General features: G+C 40.0%; 1 protein-coding gene across 3 annotated transcripts; it reads right to left on the bottom strand.

The window, feature by feature from the left end:
- Positions 1–655: 655 nt before the first annotated feature.
- On the bottom strand, positions 656–17,587 carry PM20D2 (peptidase M20 domain containing 2). 3 transcript variants are annotated; one of them, XM_069011168.1, is made up of 7 exons: positions 17,076–17,584; positions 16,851–16,999; positions 13,610–13,752; positions 10,442–10,596; positions 7,911–8,046; positions 3,581–3,688; positions 656–2,760 (listed from the first exon to the last, which is right to left on the bottom strand). In XM_069011168.1, the coding sequence occupies exons 1-7, from the start codon at positions 17,505–17,507 to the stop codon at positions 2,558–2,560; spliced, it is 1,326 nt and encodes a 441-aa protein (XP_068867269.1). In that variant the 5' UTR covers positions 17,508–17,584; the 3' UTR covers positions 656–2,557. The 3 variants fall into 3 exon arrangements, with proteins under 3 accessions (XP_068867269.1, XP_068867271.1, XP_068867270.1); XM_069011170.1 differs by lacking the exon at positions 656–2,760 and adding an exon at positions 6,078–6,205 and having other exon boundaries at positions 3,601–3,688; positions 17,076–17,587; XM_069011169.1 differs by lacking the exon at positions 656–2,760 and having other exon boundaries at positions 3,602–6,205; positions 17,076–17,587.
- Between the last annotated feature and the right edge of the window lie 6,253 nt (positions 17,588–23,840).

Below are 23,840 nucleotides of genomic sequence, written 5' to 3' on the forward strand. Positions count from 1 at the left end.
CTATTCCTGACAAATATTCCAATATGCTTAAATTACAAACAGCTTGGGGAAGACTGCAGTTAGGGCAACTTAAAAAGCATGCCAGATATTTTCATATACATGTGATTTATGAGCACAAACGACTGAAAATCAAAGTTTTATTCCCACAGGGACCAAGCTTCTCCCATCCGTAGTATCACTGTGCAAAATTGCAAGGTTAATTCCCAAACTTCTTTAGTTCAAGAAGGAACATTCTGAGACAAACCGGAATTAGCTCACATGGGGAGTTGAGAAAGAAGACTGAATGAGGATTCAAGGATTTGGCAAATGAAGCAAAGACTACCTGACCACATGTTGGCAATAATCCCACTTCAAACTAAAGGCTAGACTAGCTTTAGCCTAACAGAGATCCTTCAGAGATCACTCACAAACTCACATTCCTACTATTCTATCAATTCCAGCATGTTTTAACAGTTAAAACAGCCCTAAGATTATAAAGACTAACATTAAATACTGTGTTTGAAAGGCATTAACCCTCACAACAAATGCAGACCAAAATGGAAAGCTTAAAACATCCTTGATCTTACATAATTGTAACTAGGGGGAAAAAAGAAAAAAAAATCAAACATGCTACTCAAATAAAACCATGCACCATCCCAATATTAAGCAAAGAAAATTCCATCACAATTAAATTCCTTTATTAATATCAACTCACCTTTAATCAGTATTTTAACCCCATTTTAATTCCAGCAATGATTACAACAAAATGAAGATATGCTTTTAGTTCAGAGAAGTTTAATTAACTGATCTTGGATATGATGCCACCAAGAAGTCTGGACAAAGAGAACTGAGAAGCCTTTAATGTACATCAGCTTGTAGGAAACACAACACCACAGCATGTGCTAGCTATGTGGGACCCAAACACTCCATCTTAAAACCAGCAAAGCAATGAGTTAAGCAGTTCATGCAGGAAGAAATAAAAACTCATGTGTGCTAAGGAAATCAATGCACTAGCCTGTTAACCCAGTACATCTTAATGAATTGCAATTGTGTCTGAGAACTGGCAAGGCAGACTGTAAATTAAAAGTTAAGGACAAAGTTCCTTTGACAAACATTAGAACAAATTTCAGTTGGATTTATTATTCAACTTACTATCCTGGACATACCTATGGCTCAGAGTCCCACCTTCATCTCTTTCATGCATCCATCCAGGAAAACTTGCTAATGAAAGCAAGGACACTGGTGTAAAATTAAAGTGAATATAGAACTCAACAGGCTATAAATTCTGAATAGAATTTTAGAGTTTACAATTTAGACACCATTAAAAAAAAAACGTTTCTGAAAGTCAGTTACTCTGGCTTCCTGCCTGCCTTCCTTTCTGATGCTTACAGTAATACCTGTGCTTAGGAAAATGTTAATCACCAAGTTGCTTTCTCTCTCCATCTGTCCACTGACTTATTTTCTGTGTACTCATGAGATCTTTAACCAGTGAATTAAAAGACATCCTAGTATCTCTGGGCACACAGAACATCACCTCAATAAAACTGCAGTATTAATGTCTCTGGGAAGCAAAAATCCAAGGATTAAATGGACTAACCATGCAACACACAGAAAGGACAACTGGCAAGACTTAATAGATCTGCTGCTTAGGACATGGGAACAAACAGGTTAAAGAAGGCAGTTACTGCACCAGCAATCCTCACTGCAAGCTCCTCTGAGCTTACTAGAGGGGCTTGCATGCAACCACTTACTGCTTCATGGCACCACACTTGGAGCTTTGTGACAAAGATTTCCACTGGTTTAGCTAAATTTATACACCTCCTTCAGACCAATTACTCTAATGCAACACCTCATGTGGACACCTGTATTGCCTCAGAGCAGAATTTTTCCCACAGTAGTTTAAAAGCATTAATTTAAACAAATAAACATTTAGTTTCTTCCCAATTTTGTGATCCATAACTGCTCCACAACACCTCCAAAATTTTTTAGGAGGAAAATCAGTGTATTTCAGGACAATCAAGCTTTACAGACTGCATTTCCAAAAACAGTTCTCTTCCATTTCTAGAAGCTACTATTATCAAAACCAGGTATATTTCCAAATATAGCCCATTCTCTCCAGTGAAACTAGCTCATGTTTTAAGTCTCCATCTTATCCCAAGAAAAGTGACTGACCAGAAATTTCATAAAAGCTTCACAGATCAGATTCAGTGTATGATCACTGAATGAAAAGTGCTTATTTTAGAACAGAAAACTGCCATACTTCCTTTATAAGGAATATTACTATAGCACTAAATAGCAAATCACTGACAAGGGATCTAATCACTGTAATTTATTCAACACTACAAATTAAAGACAACATATTTGAGATCTCTGTATGAAATTCATCACCATATTGAACACAAACATTACAGCTAGATGAAATTGCACATTTTTGAGAGCAATGATACTATTTGCTTCTACTAAAGTCCAAATAAAATAAAATCATCATTTCTTCAGCTATGTATTTGCTCAGTCCCTACTGGGATTTAAATGCAGCATCTCCATTAAGTCAGTCCTACTGAGAAAGTTTTAATGAAGTTTAGAGTGATGCACATGCTCCTACACCGACACCAGATCCTTTTTTAGGTTCTACTGGATTTACTTGCTCCTCTTCTTTCAGCTTCACTTCTCTAAAGTCTTCCCTGACTTCTTCTAACAGACCTGGCTTGAAAATGACATCCAGTGCTGTCATTGCCAAAGCTTTTGCTGTGCGCAAGGCATAGAACTGAGCGGTCTGTGACCCTGCACAAGAAGAGGTAAGAGGAATTTCAGGTTAGATTACCAATGTTTAAACCACTTGCTTACTGCGTAAGACATATTTTATAAAATAAGATCTGTAAGTTTCAGCTGCAAGAACATTTTTGTAAACATCAACTTGCATGAAGTGTACCGATTTTCCCATGCCTCAAAACATTTTTTCACTTGCAAGTACTTAATTTTCTGCTACCGATATAAACAACTAAGACAGAGAACAGGAAAGTGAGTGTTCACATTGCGCTCTGTAGAAAATGTGGAGCTTTATAAGGTAGCACTATTACATTTCCAAACTATTGTGTTTTAGGAGTTAAAATGACTTCTATCTTTTGGCTCACATTTAGAAATTCTTCTGAATATGCTGTTATGGAGAATCCTTCTAATTTCTTTTGTCTACATAGTACTATCAAATCAGGCTTTTAGTATGAGGAGTGACCATAATACCCATATACATGTAATCTTAAACACAAACACAAAAATTCTACATTGTCAGCATTTTCTGCAACTCTACTATTAATGTTAATTATTTCAGGGTCTGCATTCAGCTCAGACCACATCATGCTTGACAAAAGCAACCCTGTTTCTATAAGGTACTCACATGCAGCCAGTTTCAGATCTAGAACTTAGACTTTTAAACATTTACTACGCAGTAGCTTTCAATACCAGTGAAACGTGGGAAAGTTTTAATTCTCTGTAATTTGAAATACTTCTAATTTCTAGATTTGCTGTAGTGAGCAGTCAGCAAGCAGTCTATACAATGCTTAAGGATTCCAAATATAAACCCCTAACCCTTTTCACTTCCACTCACCTGCAGCTTCTGTGTACTGCTCAGTATGATTCAGTGCATCAGAGCCAATATAAAAATAAGGATGAAGCCCAGGGACCACAAATGTGACATTTCCAAAGTCCGTGGAACCTAGAAGGAGCATAGAGATTTTCTTAATGAAAAAGCGTCATGCAGTTTTGAATGCTGTAAGAAAATGCATGATAGAGATTCTCTCCAGCCCATATCTAAAATGGAATATCCTTTGCCCCAAATACTAGAATAAAAACATTCCTAATGAGTCATTACCCATACAAATATCTCCTGTCAACAAGGTGTTTTCCCTAACTAACCATCTTCAGGTGCTGCTCTCCAGTGCACTTCTGATCAATGATCAGTTACTGGACTGCAAGGAAGATGTATCAGCATGTTCCTATTCCTTTTACTGCTCATTTTTTATCAAGCATCTCCTGATAGTAAGCTGTTAATTCAGAAACAGGAAAGCTGCAAACCTTGGGAGTTTCAGGCAGTTCAGCTATTTCCCTGTTAGAGCCCTTAGAACTAGGCCCAACAATTCCTACTTCTCACCAATATGCAAATATTCAGCATTCTGTAGGGCACTGAAGTAGAAACTACCCATCTTGAAACAAAAACAGATTGAGGGCAGCAGTTTTTTCCCCCATATGTTTTGATTATTCTCAGTTATGGAAATCCTAATGGCACAAGCACCCCTGAAATAAAATCAGAACTGAACTCCAGACAAAATGCTAGGGCTTTGCAGACAAACACCTGATAGCAATGCTGCAGATTTTAATGATGATTCCTTCATGCCTATCACTTTCAGTATGTTATCTAGCACCTATCTCACAGCCTTATCTACTTAATGATATCATCCCAAAGTAGAAGATTTTTCATAGTAAATCATCCAAGAGTTTACAACTACATCCCAAGTGCCTTTTTTTTCACCCAAACAAGCAATCTCCTCATTATTTGTTAAAATGACATTTCAGAGCTGGAGAAATCAACATACCAGTTACTGTGAAATCCAGATACCAGAGTAAGCATTGTTTTGTAGCAGGGAAAAATAGGAATGATCCACTAAGATCTCACTTAACTTTCTGGGGCCACAGATTCGAGAATCGGTTTCTTTAGCAATGGTGTATAAAATGACTGTTCCAGAGATTTAAAATTAATTGAAACACATCAGATAGCCTCTATATAGTGATACTTTATGAAGAGAGATATTGCTAGTGCCTTAAGATTTAATAATTAAATGATTGAAGAATACAGATTTTATTTGGAAGCCTATAGGTAGTGAAAGTGAGTCCACAGAGCCTACGTTATAAGGACAAGAGTTTGCTATTTACTTTGCTTACAGATAATGGAAACAGCAAAGCTTGTTCAAAACCATCTCTTCCCATAAATTCAGGATGCATTTGAAGAAAATCCAACTCTTGGCACAGCAACAAGTTAATTTAATTTCCAGTAGTCTGCACTACTGATTCATTCTTTGCTCAACCTGGACAGACAAACCAGTAGTTCTGCATACTTCAGACTAAACCAAGGGTTCTAGACCTGCCTTACTAAGTCCCAATACATGAACTGCTGCAAACTGTGTTGCCCTTTTCCCTACTCTCACTCAGCAACAAAACATTAGAAATTTCACTCCATCATAGTTCTCAGTCACATCATTCCTCCTAAATTTATATCCATATTCAATGCACTACCAGTCGACACGTTATTTTTGCTGAATAGAAGGGATTTAGGTTGGGTATTTTCTAGTAATATGGAGAGGCAAAATCCAGGCAGCTTTTAATAAAAAGGTGACAGCTAAATCTTGTCCTCTATCAGAAAAAATGTTACACCCTTTAGGGGAATAACATAGAGGTATGTTTAGAATATCAGGTGTTCCAATGGTTTCCATACAAACATCTGAAATTGTATGCTTGCTAGACACATACAGATTGGGATTCCTTCTAGAAGCATCAATAATTGCAGTTATCAGTGCAATACACATAATCCTGCACTATCTTCAACAGAGAGACATTGGAGTTTCAGCCTCTCAAAAATATATCCTGAAGCCTCTTCAATCACTGAATATTTAATGCAGTCAGTATTACCACAAACATGATTCCAAGAAACATTTAGATACAGTCCCGAGCTTCAAAAGTGGAATTTTCAAAACATACTAGACCTTCTTAAGATTTTCTTTATCAGTCTTGTGTACAGAAAGCCAATGAATCCCATGAATACTAAATTTTGAGCAGACTAAGTTATCACACGTGTGGGTGCCTCAAGTAAGGCATGTTTAACTAAGCCATCTGCTTTAGGAGGTTATGGATATCCTGTAGTAAAGCTACCCTACAACCAGTGGAAGGAGAAACAGGTGCTGGCACCTGGTCCAAGCTAGCTCAGTTTCACATCATGTCACACCACCCTGGCTATGTGCCCCGTGAGCAGAGCTGTGTGGGGCACACCCAGAGTCGTGTGATTTGCTGTACTCAAGGAAGCCTTGGTGACGCTTATCTGCCTAGAGCGATACCTGGGAGCAGACCGACACTAATACCCATGCAGAGGTGGCAGCTCATCTCTTAACGACTGTTCTGCTGCACAGACATGGAGAAGCAACTGAGCTATCTTCCTTCCCTTTCAACAGAAGAAACTGATATCCTAAAAGAAAACATTGAAAACCACATGAAAACTAAACAGAAATAGAGGTCTTGAAAAAGACGACACAAAATACTCAACCCCCCCCCGAAAAGGGTAGCATACAAAGTTCCACTCCTATGGCTCTGGAGACTGTGCTGTGTTATCTCTCCTGAATTCCCACTGCAAATATTCAGAGAAGCTGTGGAAAGAAAATTCAGTAAAACCTGCTGCAGTGCAAGATAAAAAAGCAATTGCTCAAGCACAGTTTGACATTTGACATGCAATTCAAGGACAGGACAGCCATATAGGGAATTTTGGTTTAAGCAAGTTAATAGTTAACATTAGCACATCATGTAACTTACATATGAAAGCCCTATTGCAACTGGGTGTCTGTGCAAAATTCACTTCAAGTCCTCTGAATAAAAGCAAGATCACCGAAATTCATGATCATCCTTACTACAATGGTTTGGAGGAACCAACTAGCAGAGCTCCAGAAAGTTGCACTACAGTAAACATTCTAAGGTTCCTCAGCCCCTATCTTTGGCTAAATGAGCAAAGTAGTAAATCTTATTTGTATTACACTGAAGAAAGAAGGAAAAAATCTGCCTTTAGTTATAATTTGGTTTTAAACACAAGACAATGAACCAGTGTTTAATTTGGAGGGGAAGTAAGGAATGGGAAAAAATCCATTACCATTAGATACCAAGAATACCATTAGATACAATGCTTCCCCTACCCACAAAAAAAAAGGTTGGAGAGCTATTCCTGAACACCAAGTTTGTCCAAACTCCAAAGATAATCTGCATTTAATATAGAGAAGATAAGTACCACAATCAAACTAATAACTTGTTACTGAGAACAGTATTTTCCTTCTAAGAGAAAAACCTTTAGCGTGAATGGAATAAAAATGCTCATAAATACAATTAAGATCAGTAGTTGAGGCTAAAAGTATGAGCAGAAGTTGAGACTTGAACAGAGCTCCTGTAGGAAGTCTGAAAAAAAGTGTTAAGGATAACAAGAAACCCACCTAAGCATTCAAGAATTCTCATTTCTGTTATAGCGCTGAGATCAAAAAAGTTAAATCATTTGAGACAGTCAAGACCCAGAAGTGAACACCTACTTGAAGAGCACCCTTTAGAAAACTAATCCGTTGAACTCATGAACTAAAACTAGAGGCATGTAATTAATTACCTGTTAATGAAAAGACTAAATTAGGGTGAGTGAGATGCTTAAACTTCCATTTATAAATCTCTCCAAAAACTCCCTCTAAAATAACTGTTAGATTCTGGTAGACTTATTTATATGTAAGCTTGGAAAATATTATTAAACAAGGTTCCTAAAAACAAAGTCTCATCCCTAGTCACAGCAATCCAGGATTCTGTATTTTAAAGCCACAGAATGAGACAATTTATTACACATCCCAATGTTCCCAGAAATACTGCTCTTAGCTTTCCATCCTTTCCCCCAACCAAACTGTTTATTACTTGAAATATTTTCAGAACTATTATCAATAGGTGTTTACTGCTTTTCTTACCTGTTCTTAGCTTCTACAACAAATACAGAAACACAGGCCAGAGATATAAACCTTTTACAGAGCTTCAGCTTTGTAATTTGGCTTTTTCCTCTGACCAAACTGTGTTTAACTTAGCTCTATTTTGTTATTTTATACACTTGAGGGTTGATCAACCTAAGCTTAAGTCACAATGAAAAATGCAGGTGGAGTTACCTGACAAACCATTCAAGACAGCATCTTCTGATATAAAATCTATTCCAAGCTTCTTTCCATTCTCCTTGTAAATTTTCTGCAGGCTCTTATTTGGAAGCACATTGTAGTAATCATTTTCACCGCCTTTTATTTCCACCTAGACAAAAACCCCAAATTATTTTAAGTTTTTTGCCAGTGTAAACCAGTTTAATGTAAACAGTCTGAAGGCCAAAAAAACCCCCTCCATATCCACACTTCAAACCCAAGGAAAAACAGACATAAATGCTAAGTTTCTTTCAAAAATACAACATTCTGCCAAATATTATCCTTGATCAAAACACAGCTGGTGTTCTGTTCAGTTTCAACAAGACAGACAAATTCCAGAAGCAAGGATTTAAAAATTTTCTCCAAAAATAGAAAACAAGTATTTCCTGTAACAGTGTCTAATGATTTTGCCTGCAGGTACTACTGAACTACACAGAAATAAATGTAGGCTTTTATCAAACTGTATTTTACCTTTTTTTAGAATGCTTCCAATAATTACATCCCCATTCATGAAATGGCTTCACACAGGTAAGAAATTTGAAAACACATGAAAAAAACCTATCAATGTCAAATTTCAAAAGAGATCTTAACTTTCATTCTGCATAAATTGCACTTTCTGAACCCATTTTCTAGATCTAGTGAAGGGGACACAGTAGGAAAACAACATCTAATGCCTCAAATAGACTATAAAAGTGACATACTAATATTGACATACCCCAAACCTATTTGTTTTGATGATCACATACATTTTTTTTACAGCTGAATTAGTCATAAGCCTGTAATTAACAGAGCAAGTAGAACTATCTATTTTAGCAACACAAAACAAGGTAATCATATTGCTTGAACCAGCTAAAAGAGACACGCTTCCATTTACTAAAAGCAAAAGAAATGAGAATGCTTATTGAAAAATCACTCAGTTTTTCACATTTGGTTGCTACATGAGCCTGCTATTTAATGGGGCAATGGACCTAATGACCAAGAATATGGGAAAAAAACAGACAGAAGACCCAATACCTGTTTTGCTTGTTTCTACAGGTGAGGTTTGCCATCAAGCCTCCCAGGTCTCTGAGCCTAGCAGCACTATCTGTAGGATAGAAGCATCACCCACAGCAAAACAAAAAGAAATTACAGGGCACTTAAAGAAATTGTATGTACATGGGATCAGGCAGGATGCATCAAAGGATGCAGAGTAAGAGAAGCAGAAATGCAGTCTGGGGGCCATCATTTTTTTAAGTGTCACAGAAACAGAGGGATGTTCCAGCTCACTGAACCAGAGCTAAAGGTTACATCCTCTTGAAGGGCCAAGAGGAGGTCCTTGAAAACTACACACTCCTCAGAACATCCTATCCTCAAGTTCCCAGAGGGATTACACAGCAAATAAATCCTCCTAGGACTCATATCCAGGCTCATGAATCACAAGGTGATTGTAAACATCCAGCATACAAGATGGAACTCATTTAAAAGCAGATAGTGCATGACCAAACCTAGCTTTGCATGACAACATGTCCGGCTCAGATGACACAAGACATACAAGCTCCAAGTGTTTACAACCAGTGGCAGAAAATACCACATTGCTTCCTGTTACTTGTAGCACTCATCTGCAACCAAGACTGGTGCCATTAGTGTTTTAATATTTTTATTGCTGATGTAGACAACCCCTGTGAGACCACATCTGGTACTGTGTTTGTTTTGTTTCTCCTTAAATCAAGACTGGAGCTAGGCCAGGGGAAGGCCACCAGGATGATTAAGTGGAGAACATGACGTACAAGGACAGGCTGGAAGAACTTGATCTGCTGAGCCTTCACAGAACAGAAGGTTAGCAGGGCATCTTACTGCTGGTCTAGAGTTACGAGATGGAAAGGGTACAGACAAGGCAGAACCAGACTTCTCAGATGTCAAAGTGATGCAACAAGAAGCAACAAAGGAAATTCTCATTGGATACAACAGAATCACAGAGTGGTTGATGTGGGAAAGCCACTACAAGAGGTCATCTTGTCCAGTTCCCCTGCTCAGTCAGGGTCACCTAGAGCTGGTTGCCCAGAACCATACTGAGCCAGCTTTTGAATATCTCCAAAGATGGAAGCACTGCAACCTCTGCAGGCAACCTGTTCCAGTGCTCATGTCATTGCAGCACAAACATTAGGAAAGTACTTGTTCACCAGGAGGTGGGTAGAGCACTTGTTGAGAGAGGTGGTAGAATTTCATCCTTGCAAGTACTCAAAAGTCCATATGGCATGCAGCAACCTGCTCTAAGAGGTCCTGCTCTGAACAGAGAATAGACCAGATGACCTCCAGAGGTCTCTCCCAAAACAGATTCTTCTAGGATTCTCTGGCATTCTATTTATAAACCAAAGCTTTCTTTCAGGCCACAAAGCAACGGAACAGCAAAAAGTATCACAGTAATTTAGTTTTACTTTGACTAAACACTATGCAGACAAATAACATAAACTTTGATTTCCTGTTCTGGTCTGGGTAACAGAAACACACGACAATGAATATATTCTTACCTTGCACCCTGTGGCCAGTGCTGCAGATTTGAAGCAGTTCTCAACCTTCTCTGTCAGAACAGAAAGCTCCTTCCTTGAAGGAGCACGCAAGTAAAACTCCAGTTCAGTGTAAGAAGGAATGATGTTAGGCTTCACACCACCATTTTTTATTACACCTGCAGAAGGGGAAAAGTCATGTTGTCAGTGTTGAATGTAATTGCTTGATCTTCAGCCCTGTCATGAAATTCCTCAGTCAAGAACTATAAATACATAAACAAAACCAACAAAATATCAGCTGAGCATGAAATACAAAGAATGTAAAAAATGCAGTATGTGGACAAAGTTTCTTTATCATGTCAGATTAAGTGGAAAATGTACATGTCTTTCAGCACAATCTCACAGCATTCTTTGGTTAGACATCTGTTTTAAATCCCAGAGTCAAGCCAAACTAGCATTTCTAATTAATCCCCTACAATTCAATGCACTGGAGTCATAAAGCAATCTGTCTGCCAACAAGAAAAAGAAAAAATGCTGTAAGGGCTAACTTGGACTCTGACTTTTAAACATTTCTTCAATTAGAATGTTTCCAACTTACTTTGCAAGCTTGAAGAAAAGCTGAGTAAATTGCATTTCTCAGCAATACTGGAATAATGTGTGTATTGTTGTGCACAGTAAGTTCATTAGATTGCTCATATTAATTCTTCAGAAATATTGGAATGTATAATACATGTAGCTTTATTCACAAGTGCAGTTTGAGTTGAAAGTGCTCCCTCAAGGAAAAGTGTCATTAACTACATCTTTTACCATTATGGCATCAAAGACATTACCATAAAAGACAATAATATTTAGCTATTTCAACAAGAAAACATTGTAGATCCCAGTTGTATGTTAGATTTCATTGCACTAACAGCCAGATGCTTCCAACAGACCATTTCCCTGGCCTCCTACCCTCAAATTCTTGTATGTGGAATTAGATTTGTTTTCCGTAGTACCTGAGAAACTTCCACCTCAAATGGAAATATGGCAGAAGTTACTGATGTGTGTCACTGAGGCCTGAAGAGACAGTATCTATGGGACGCAAATGGGCAACAAAACTTTACTTTTGGTGCAGAAAACCTATTATGAACTTCACCTCCAGTCTCAAATACAGTCAAAATAAAAAACAAAGTAATGAATTAATCCAGTATCAGTATTTGTCCATAACAATAGGAACAGCTCAGATGAGAGCCATAGACATCACAGGAAAGGAAGCAGTGAGTATTCATGCAAATTTGCATGACACATACCCATAACAAGCTTTCTCAGAACAAGTAGCTTCATGAATAAACAGCTTTCACTTGTCCTGTCCAGCACAATTGTAAATGGAACTGGAGAGAGTCTGAGTAGGTCTACAGTTAAATTTCAATACAACTGCAATAGGGACTGGACAGCAGACCTAGATTAAAAGTAGGCTGCCTGCACACTATTAGTAGCACCCAATTTGCCCTTCTGGATGGAAACTTTTTTTTAACAACCTGTTTAATACAACTTCTTGAGCAGGAAAAAAAAATCTACATTCCTGTTTTCCAAGGGGGCAACATATCCTCCATTCATAAGCAGGGAAGAAAGACAACAGCAAAATCTCAGATAAACTCAGGACAACAATATTTCAGTACATGAAACATTGGTTAGAAATTCTAGACTTCAAGCAATGGAAATTATTTCAGCTTTTGTTAGTGGGTTAACACTACTATTTTTAGGATCACTTAATTCAGCCACTGATAATACTGCAAGTCTACAACATGAGATCTCCTACACAATGTTGTAAAGAAAGCATTCCTAAAATTAAATCTCATTCTGGCTGCTTGTCCTTTCCCAGAAGTATTTTAAATATTTCCACATGGAAAACCAGGTTTATGACAGCAGTTGCATCAACACAGTAATTTCAGTTGTGCTGCTGTTCAGGAAACATTACCTCTAGAAGGCTTGTTTAGATACTTAGATTTTTTGCCAATATTACCCATGTAGCCTTTAAAGACTATGAAGAAAGCAGTATTTAGGGGTTTAGGCTTAGATTCAACAGAAGACTTAGGCATCTTCAGCCTTAAACCTGCAACACATGGGTTGCAGACACCAAAACACTTAATTATGTGCCTTGTTTTCTACAGAGAAATAGCATAGAGAGGCTGTGCCTGCTGTCTGAAATTCACTTGGGCATGCTGCACAGCAGAACTGCAAACAACTTCATCTACAGTCAAAAGGATTAGGACTCCATCCAGATATCCTGGAGAGAAAGACATACTTGTATTATATACAGCACAAGCAGCCAAGACACATAATGATTAGCTCAGAACTTCTGGAAGGTTTTTTAGCTCATAACAAGTATTCCAAATAAACAGCTCTACATTCAAAAGTCCTGTAGAATTGGCAGTTTCTTAATTTCAACTTGGAAAAAGTTGTGTTGGGTGTAATAAGGAAACCTGGATTTATAGCTAAAGGGCAGCTTCATCTCACCTTTTGAACCATTCTCACTTTACAGATAGAAATGCATGACCTTGAAGGAGTATGAGTCAAGCTTAATAGTTAACATGTCTTACTGCAAAATGGCCTTTCTAATCCAAAACCTACTAGATATTAAATATTAGAATCCAGTGAACATCTAGTTGATTGGGCTACTAACCAGAACTATAATCTTCTGCCATCACATGTTTTTTGTACCTCACCAAATAGATTTCATTGCAGACCATGAGACCTTTCCAATAAATGCCATCTAATTAATGGAATGTCTACCAAAAAAGCAATGCAGTAAGTAATACTTCACTGTTTAGAAGCATTTAATCTTACACCTTTGCAAATCCACATATACTAAGGAGTTGAAGATCATGTACCAAAATAAACTTAGAACTTTTTTCTTTCTTTCTGAACTGCAACTTCAAGACTTAAAATTTGTCTAGCCTTCACCTGGGCATCGGAGTCCCCTTTCAAATTTGACCTTTCAGCCTATTTTCAGCAGTTAGCTCTGGACACTGACATGATTTTAAAGACTGCAGACGCACCATTTAAATGAAATGGTGCTGTTTCATAATATTTTAAGTGACCATACTAATTTAGTGCTTTAGTGCAATACTTTGGAATGTATGATATTCTATGTTAGTACTTCAACAGCCTAAACTCTTACTTGCTGGACATTAGGTTTAATGAAGATCTCACCATGAACTCTCCAGGTCGGTTTCATTTGCTGTCTTAAAACAGACAGATTGTTGTACGCAAGAACAGCAGCATCTAATGCATTAACTCCTTCCCAAGGATAAGCAGCAGCATGAGAAGCTTTTCCATAGTATTTCACAGTCACACTAGGAAATAAAAGGCATTGCTTATTTGTTTCTCATTCAGTGAAAAAAAAAAATCTTTGAAATAAAAAAGTTCCTTTTGTTCACACAATGTTATTTAAATTTTGTGCAGCATAACACCAAACAATTACCTCGCACTAGACTGTTATATAGTTAAACTATCTTTGAGTGCAGAAAAATGCTGAAAGATTTCTAGAAAACCAACAAAATGTAATGATACCAAGAGCCAGTCAGGCAAGGGAGTTACTGGTAATATACCATTATGTAGCCTTTTCCTGAAGAGTACACATCTCATATATTAATTAAATTTCTCCAATGCTTTTTTTATACTACCTGACTGTTCTGAGACTTGAAGTTACTAACACTCTTCTCAGAGGATAACAAACCCTTTTCTCTGATTCAGTATTAGAATCTGAGTGTCCCAATTCTCGTCAAATAAAATGTGTACAGTATGTAAAATAGCAAAAGCATGTACGATCACATACAACTCATGTCTAAATAACAAAAGTCAAGTTTTACAACCATTTATCCAACCACGACCAGACTAACTCACTTGTACCTCCATCTTGCACAAAGGCCAACTTAACCAGTTATCCTGAAGTGACCTCTTGTGCTCACAACCATGCCACAGCTTCACGTTAACACCAGCACTTAAATTCTGGATGGTAAAGAGAGACAATGCAGTGTACTGTTGCAACAGGAAACATCTCTTACTGCTGCTGCAATCCAAATTAAACATGCCTTTTTCCATCTCCACTAATCTTCCAAGACAATCATAGAACCCATTCCCTAGACTATGAGTTTTATTTAACATTTTTTATCATTAAGAAATACAAGGAACTTGTCCATTAATATCCCAAGTATTAGACTGCAGCCCCTCAAATCAACTCGCAAAGATCCCTGGACATTCTCAAAAAAATGGAAAGAAGGCAAAGTACAGCAAAAAGTCATGCTGCAATATTTTTTTCCACAAGAAACATGTGTTTCTTATTTAAAAAAAAGTTATTTCAGCATTCCTTTACTTGTACTTCTTTTGCTACACAAATGTCAGAGACACTCAGGAAAACCCAACAGATTTTGCAGAATAACACCCTAAGCCAGTTTAAGAATACCAGCAAAAGAATGTAGATCCTGTTTGACCAACAATAAATAGGCTGATTAAGTGAAGGGCAAATGAATAAGAATCAGCAAACTTTGGTATGTATTCACCAGTTATCCCAATATGCTAATCTTATTTCAGGCACAAGCCAGCTTTCAGAATTGCAGACACAGCAATACTAGCAACTTAGTATCACCAGTCAAAAACTGTCTTTCTACCTTTGAAACCTCACAATTACATAAAACATGACAAACTCAGTATTTCAAGCTTTTGGTGGTATTTTTTCACTCAGCACTTCAATTCCACGCCTACTCCACATTCAAAGGTTTAAAGGCTATCTAGGACTTGCATCCTACTGCAGACCTTGATCTCTGAAGAGAGATTTCCAAATCTTACTGTATCAAACTCAAAAGGTTATTGCAAGCAGAAAGACAAAACTATCATTGAAAACTACATCTTGAAGATTATAAATATAGTCTTAAGGTAAAGTAAATGCAAGTTGGGCTAAGTCTTGAAGGAGATTACAATAACCAGTTAAGACTCTTTAGAAAAATGACAAAAGAATAGAGCAGAGAACTGGCCAGGTAATGAAGATTAACCCTGTCTGTTTTACCATTCCACCTGGCAGTAACAGAAGCAAATTATCCACTGGAAACAGCCCTAGTAAAAGCAAAGTGGTCAGTAAAATCAAGCATATCAAAGCTGGATGGTAGCACAACAAGCTGAAAACAGTTCCCAGTACATCAAGTCATAAATGAATGGAAAATTAGTTATTTAAATAATTAAGAATTTAGTCTGAGACAGCCAAATGTAATACTTGAAAAAACTGTTGCACTGGAGGGAGTTTACTAGCGGGGTCTCTGCAAGGTAAGACCCTGTGATCAGGAATCACATAACACATAAAACGTAGGAACAAAACCTGCTGGTAGACTACTGCTGGGACACTATGGAAACTGATGTTTGTAACACCAAAGGAAGAACAACATGGCCTTGCAGACTGGCAGAGCAAGAAAAGAATGAAGCTCCAAAGTATTTTTAAAAAATAATGTACTTAAAGACCAAGCATTTGCCTAAGAGTTGATTTCTTGAAAATGACTGAAGATGAAGTCCCAAAAGGGCCAGCTGTCTCTAAAATTATAAGGAAACACTACGGTCCCTGCATCAGCTGAGTAAGATCTACAGAAATTGCACCTCATGTACTGTATACAATTCTGGGGATGCACATCCAGCAAGGTGTACTTTAAGACAAGTCAAGTGACTCAAATACAAGTGAGCCAGTGCTGTCTCTGAACATCAGGGCTAATCAGAAGAAGACAAGGTATAATTTTCAAAGAGTTATATGGCTGGGAAAAAAGGCAGCTGTGTGAGGGTAGGACTGTTGTCCATCCTTACACTGGGGACAAACACGAAGGAAAGACAGGAACTACTTTGGATCAAAACCAAAAAGTTGATGTGAGAGTTAACACACACAACACAGCCACGACTAAATTTAGCGTGGAAGTTACTACAGATCCAAACTTTGGTCAGGCTTAGCTGGCCAGTTCTTTTCAAAAGGAGGAAGGCAAGCCTGAAACACCTTCCAAACTGATTAAAATGCACAGTAGACCACATGACTGGCATCCAGGAAAGCTCAGAACTATGACCCTCGAGACCCTGCAGTTGCATCTTTAAATTCTACTTTAACAGATGGCATAACCACAAGCATGTTTAACAGAAACGCCTAGAAACATCAGAACAAAAAACAGATTTGTGGGATACATGGAAGATTATCTCAGAGCAGTCAGGGATTTGAGCACTAGGCTGAACACAGCACTTTGAAAGAATGGCTCAGAGTGCCATTCCCTAACAGTAACCTGGCTCCTTAGCTGACTGCAAATACTTTTGTCCGAAGGACACCTGCAAGGTTCCGGGTTCAGCCACTGCTAAAGCAGGTTCGCTTCTCAGGAAGGGGACAAAAGGCTAGTAACAAACCACCTCTTTCCACCTGAACCCACCCACTCACTCATGCTCGGCCACGTCGGGCAGGTAAGCAGCGTTTTCTTGCGAGGGGTGCGCCATGAAAACCACATCCAGGCCATCGAACGCTCCAGCCTTAATCAGGTCTATTTTGCCTCCTCCTTGCTCTTCCGCGGGCGTCCCCAGCACCGTGATCTGCAGCACAAACGCACAGAGAGAGTCAGGGGCTGTCAGGGAGAGTTCGCCACCGCTCTCCCGGCAGGGCCCTCACCTGCACGGCCACGGGCTCCGCCAGGCTCTCCAGGGCGGCCTTCAGCGCCAGCGCGGCGGCGGCTCCCACCTCGGCGATGAGGTTGTGGCCGCAGGCGTGTCCGAGCCCGGGCAGCGCGTCGTACTCGCAGAGGAAGGCGAGGCGGAACGGGTCCTGTGGGGCCGCCGTGCCCCAGTCGGCGCGAAAAGCTGTGCCCAGCTTGTAGCGCGGCTGCACGGCCCAGGCGGCGCCGGGCAGGTCCCCGCCGGAGAAGAAGCGGGTCAGGGCGTCGTGCGCCTGGTGCTCCGCGTACGCCAGCTCGGGACAGCTCCAGATGTCGCGGCTCAGCGCACCCAGACGCGCCGCGTTTAGATCCACGCTCTCGCACGCCCGCTGCTTCAGCGCCTCCAGCGCGGCGGCGGGACCGCTCTCCGGCGGCTCCTGCGGCTTCATGAGGACTCGGGAACGCCGGTCCCCAGCCGACCCGAACCTGCCGCCCGCACCTACCCTCCGGCCTGACACCTACGCTGCCACCCCCTTTTATCGCCTCTGCCGCGCCGCGGGGCGCCATGGGAAATGTAGTTCGTGATCCCGGCCGGGCCTGGAGGCGGCGCCCAGTCGGAACTCCTCGCCCCAGCGTGCCCGGTGTGGCGCCCCCGGCCAGCCAGCGGAGGGTCGCGGCTCCGCCCGTAGCCCGTGCTGGCCGTGCTCCCGGGCACCGCTCGCTCGCTGCCCCATTCCCCGGGCAGCGGGACCGGGGAGAGATCGGAAGGATCAGATCGTGAGTAGAGAACTCACGAGCTGAGATAGACAGTTCCATAGGGAAAGCAAAAGCCATGCACACAAGCAAAGCAAGGAATGAATTCAGTGCTTCCCTGGGCAGGCGGGTGTTCAGCCATCTCCAGGAGAGCAGGGCCCCATCACACCTAACGGTGACTTGGGAAGACAAACGCCATCACTGCAAACGTTGGCCCCATTCCTCCTTCTCCCCCCTCCTTGTATACTGAGCATGATGCCATTTGGTCTGGAATGTCCCTTCGGTCAGTTTGGGTCACCTGTCCTGGCTGTGTCTCCTCCCAAGCACCCCCAGGCTCCTCCCCAGCGTGGCTGCACAAAAATGAGAAAATGCCTTGGTTCTGTGTAAGCCCTGCTCAGCAATAACAAAAACATCTCCACATTATCATCACTGCGTTCAGCACAAATCCAAAACACAGCCCCCTGCCAGCCGTTGTGAAGAAAATTAACTCCACACCAGCCAAAATCAGCATAAAATATTAGAAAGATAAATTACTCGTTGGAAGAACTGCCTTGTTAAACTTTAGGGCTTGGTGTGCTTTAGTATTCTCAGACCTGGTGGGGAGGGGGTGGTGTTAAAAAACCTTGGGAAGAAGAATGTCCCACTAATAGTGGGTACAAAGAATGCAGAATTTACAGGCCACAAGGACATTTGGCAGAACTCCCCCGATAAGAAGGAAACTAACAAAGCCAACTCAGCAACTGTGCTGAAATCAGCTCCAGCTGGGTGAAAGGTAATTCTGGCAGAGGGACATCATAACCCTCATGGCCCCCTGAATGAAAGGAAGGGAAAGACTGAGCGTGTGGTCTAATTAGCGCAAGAAGAGAGGGACTCACCAATAAAAAATAGAATACTAAGTAATAGGAGAACTATATAACTTGTAGCCAAGGAACATTAATGAGTTTGCTAAAATATAAGTAGTGAAGTGTTTTGATAGTTGATTTGCCAGCCAGCACCCCTTCCAGTACAGAACTGTAAATAAATACCCAGCTCTGTGTGTGGATTGGCCTCTTGCACACTGGGTGAAAGAACCTAATTTGGACAACATGCTGATGGAACACATGCCTTGTTACATACATGTCTTACCATCACAAGGCCCAGAGATTGCATTCAAGTGAAAGGCCTGCTGTGGCTCTCCTGGGCTTGGAAACATCCTGTCTTCTTTGACATCTTCATTTTTTTTCCAACCAGGAGCCCTGTCTGACTGGATTTCTTTGGGATTTCTTACATTTCTCCAGGATTTCTGCACTCCAGGCCTGTGGGAGCCAGTTGATTGGGAGTTGTTAGATACAAGCTACATAGCAAGGAACCTGCCTATTGAACCAACCCATACCTGACAAAAATTGAAGTTAACAGGACCAAAATGACAAATTCTGGGTTTTTTTCCTTTGTTCATTTAATTACCAGAAACTCCTATTTTATTCATTTTTCCTACTGTATTCTTTCTCCACAACTTTTCTGTCACCTGGAGAGGTGCTTGGGTGTGTTGAACTGCAGGTTTCTCCTCTCCACAGAAGATGGAGGAGGTTCTTTATGTAGTGACCAAACCCTACAGGACTCGCAGTGACTCCAAGAGCTCGGGCTCCCATGCCTTACATTTGTCATGAGCTATTTTTACCCTTGCAACATACTACGACAAGTATTATGGTTATGGTTGGTTCTTTCCCTCCACCCTCAAATTCTTCCAAGTGGAATAAAGCCATCCAGCCCAAAACGTGCTGAACTTACTTTGAACTATGGGTACATGTTGAACTATCCTTATGGATACATGCAGTAAATACTTGTCAACAGCTGCGAGGGCATATACTCAGCAAAGGATCACGTAATTCAGATATGTTTGCCAAGGGATTTTTAGGGCTGGAAGCCCTTTAGAGCAGGCAGAATGTTCCTGAGGATAGTGCCAGACCAACATTCTTTAGGAACAATCACTCTAGGCATACATCAAACTCAATCACTTCTGCACTCATGGAAAAAGCTGGCTCCCACTTTTAGTGAGGAGGGGAAAAAAACCCTTGTGTATTTTTTCTTCCCCAGTACCTGATTCCTTGAGGCACTACTGTTCCCTGTATAGTTTTGTATTTCTTCAATAAAAACACAGGGTCCAGTTGAACTTGCACGAAGTCATCTGGGACACTCCATAGCCTTACATACCTGATCAGTAGTGTGGCATTACAGCTGAGGATGCCGAGCCTCAGAGCCACAGCTAACAGGAATGGTGAGGCTTGGCCACAGAGCAAATTGCACTGTGGCAGCTGCCTCCAAACAAACTGGCTGCTTCTTTGGAGGACTGAAGAAGGAGTAGAGAATGCACAGGAATGCCAGCATCTGAAAGTGGGACAAAGTTAGCTCTTGCTCATCCAGGAAAATTTAGCACTCATGGGGAACAGCTAAATTACTTTTAGGGATTATGTTATCTGCTCACAGCTTGCGGTCTTCTTTTCCAACTGAGATATCTCAGATAATCAGAGGGTTGAATTACTAATGTGACCACTGTCTCAATTGCTTGAAATTAACCTTTAGGATATACTTGGAATCCTCTGTGTATGCTGTGAGGATTTGTGAAGCATGCAGCAGTAAGATATCCATTAATTTTATAAATTTAAGCATCACAGAGTTTACGCCAGCTTGAGAGTTCCAATTTGCATGTTTGAAAACTGATAATATGTATCATATTCAGTGTTAACGTCAGTTAACAGAGTACTGGATATGTTATTTTGGTATGCTCCATTTCACAATCCCAGATAATTTGCACGCTCTGTGTTCAGCCTCCAAGTGTGGTTCCTTGAGAGGGACTTGCTGTCCCGGAGAGTTTACCTCCATACCTCCTGGAATGTATTCCTGCTGCTGCTTCTCTTGTGTGGGTCCAGCACCCATGTTGTCTTCAATGAACTAGTTCAGTCAGTAAAAATCTGCTTAGAAAAGAAAAATGGATATTTTTCATCTGGAAATGGTTTTGCAAGACACACAATAGGTCTCTGCTTCCAAAAGTTCACAGTTCCACCATGATTTTCCCTCACCTAGCCAAGAATTTGTGCCACTCACTAGGCTGCCTTTGGCATTTGGTGGAACTTTACCTCAGCTGATGCAATTCACTAAAATGGCGCAAAAATAGCTTATTCAAAACGTTGGGTAATTTCCTGTTGGTTTAGTGAGTTAAATTGGGCAAAGATGCACAAAGAGCCAGGGCAGCGCTGTAGTGAGACTAGGTGTGTGGAAGCATGAGCTGCTCAGCAAGCTCAGCCACTCTGATAAATCCTACCCTGACAGAGCTGCTGGGAGCATCACTGTCAAGGACAGCCCACAGAACTAAAAATAAACACAGCTGCAGCATATAGTAAAGCAAAGTGGGGGGCTTGGTTGTGAGCAATGCAAAGAAACATCTTCACATAAGCTGAAGACTAAGCAAGGGCACAAGAATTTTTAATCTGGCACAATAAAAACAGTGCTGTGACTCTTGAACACAGACCAGCTCAGGACAGACAAAGGAAAAGGTGTAAAGTACTTTTATTCATAAGCAACAGATGCATGTTAATGAGGCTTCCATTCCTTTAATAAAGAACCTCTGCACTGCTATTATTGTTCCTTTTCTGTCTCCCTTCAGTGTGTGTTGTTTGTGTGGAAAAACCACTGGATATTTACCCCAGAGACAGGATGGTACCTATCAAATTAGCAATCATTTTCTTTCTCCTTATATTAGACAACTTCAGTTCTCAGTTATTACACTATCATGTTTTTTCTTTTAATTTAGGAGAAGGCACCAGTCTTTCAACCTTTTATGCCAATTTGAAAATTCATTGCATATCTTCAGGAGGAATAAAACATTTATATTCAGTACCTTTGTTTTCTGTAGGTTGCGCCTTGGGTCATGATTGCAAGAATGTTGTATTATAGTCAATCTAAATTATAAGTCTACAAAATGAAAAACATATAACCACAATATGTTGCTTTCTAAGACAGAGAAAAAATATTGGTCCATTTTTAAAAAACAAGGTAAAAAGTACTATGGTAATATTTTGACTGTGCTAAACAAATTATAATAGAGTATTAGACCGTTTAAAATACTGTTACTATATAGAGGAGATAGAATCCAGGCAACAATTCTTTGGGAAGAGCAAGAATTGTGCATATATTTGTTCATAAATAAACAAGAACAAACCTCACAGCTGCTAATTCAATTCATATTCCTGGAATCAAACTGTAAACAAATGCTTGTATTTTTGTTTTGGAAGGTGGATGAAGTTCAGTAGCTTTCCATTGGTCTAAAAGAAGGAACATCTGTTGTGGCCATAAAAAACTGGATGATCAAGTTTACCACATCCCACATTAGCAACATTAGGCATTGAGGTTGAAATCCAGATCAAACTGAACTCGGTGAAAGTTTTGCTATTAAATTCTGGGTGGCCTGGATTTCAAGCCAAAACCCAAAGCTTTAAATACAATAGCACAGTGAGTACTAAAAACAAAAGTAGGCTGTTGCTGTGTGTAGGAGCTATACACTGGCTTGCCTAAGATAACATTCCAGCCTGGTTTACAAATAGCTTTAAATTAGGAAGTAATGTATCCAGACATACAATGCTACAACAGTGAATCCTATGTTTAAAAAGAAAGCATGATAAGGGCTGCTTTGGTCAGATCACAGTATCAATATCAACAGAGAGCAAAAGAATTTTAAGAAACTCAGGAAGAGAAACAGCTTAAGTCACTGAAGCATACTGCGTTTTTCAACCATTACTGGATCAAGGATGCCACTATACATCTTATACATTTCTTACTAAGGGAAAAAATGCAGGATAGGTGGGTTCAGAAAAGTGAAATCTTCTCCCTTTAGACATATCATTCCCACCACTTAAGAGTTAATCACAGTGTGGTCAAAAATTCAGAGCAGACTGAGACTGAAAACATGAGCTTATTGTTCCCCCTTAATTCTGGTTACATCATGTACAATACTCAGAATTAAATCCCAAATTCCTCACACAGCATGTTTTATTAGCTATTTGACATAGAGGTTAAAACCTCACCACGTGCCCAGGTGCTGTGAACCTGTACCAAAAAGGTAAAAGAGCTCAGCCACCCTCACTGAGAAGACAGCTGTGGCTGTTTCCTACTGCTCCCAGCTCTTTGTGCCTGCCAAAGATGCCTGCCCCAGCTCTGGTGGCAGAATGAGACACAATTGCCTCTGAGCTGTTTCAATGCAAAGTCCAAAAGCTTAATTCAAGCTGCCCCCATCCCCCTTGGCATTTTGTGCTTTAAACACTGGATTTTATCCTGAAGCAGTTTAGAGTTATCTGTGTTCTCAGTCTGCTGACTCCACTATGTGGGTGGTATCCTCTGGGAGACAGGCAATAATATTTTAAACTGACACAGTTATTTTCAAAACAATCACTTTCATGCACCATTAGCCACAGAGGCTGGTATAAACTTTGCCAGCATTAGACTGGTTTAACAAACAGTACTTTTCTATCTGATGCAGATTTTCATTTGTGCTCTGAAAGCTGCAAGAATGCAGCAAAGACTTAGCTGTAGCTAAGCTTTTTGCTTTTTTTTTTTTTTTTTTTATCTAGCTGGGAGATTGTTTCAACAAGGAACCCAGTTAACTCCAAAAAAAGTTCAAAAATTTCCTTACCTAAACATTGCCAGTTAGAGCAGATAACTCTAGTAAAAAAGACAGGGCTAGATAAACTCAGATTTGTTTCTTTGGTTTGTCTCTCTGAAGACTTACATAAAACTTATCAGCTACTATGGGGCTCTTAGAAGTATGCACATCAGAATGTAAACAGAGAATTAAATTACTGATATCCAAGACTCTTAACACACAGAACTTACTAACTGCTTGCTCTCTCTTTCATACTCAAACTTTACTTTTGTAACAGCAAGAAAAGTGTCAGATATCTGCTGAGATCTTACCTCAACAGAAAATGCCTTTGAATCCCTCTCACTCCTCCAATAAAAAATTCCTAGCTCAATTATGGTCTTTTGTATCTTACACTGTC

This window comes from Aphelocoma coerulescens, chromosome 3 (genome assembly GCF_041296385.1).
Source record: "Aphelocoma coerulescens isolate FSJ_1873_10779 chromosome 3, UR_Acoe_1.0, whole genome shotgun sequence".
Classification (NCBI taxonomy): domain Eukaryota; kingdom Metazoa; phylum Chordata; class Aves; order Passeriformes; family Corvidae; genus Aphelocoma; species Aphelocoma coerulescens.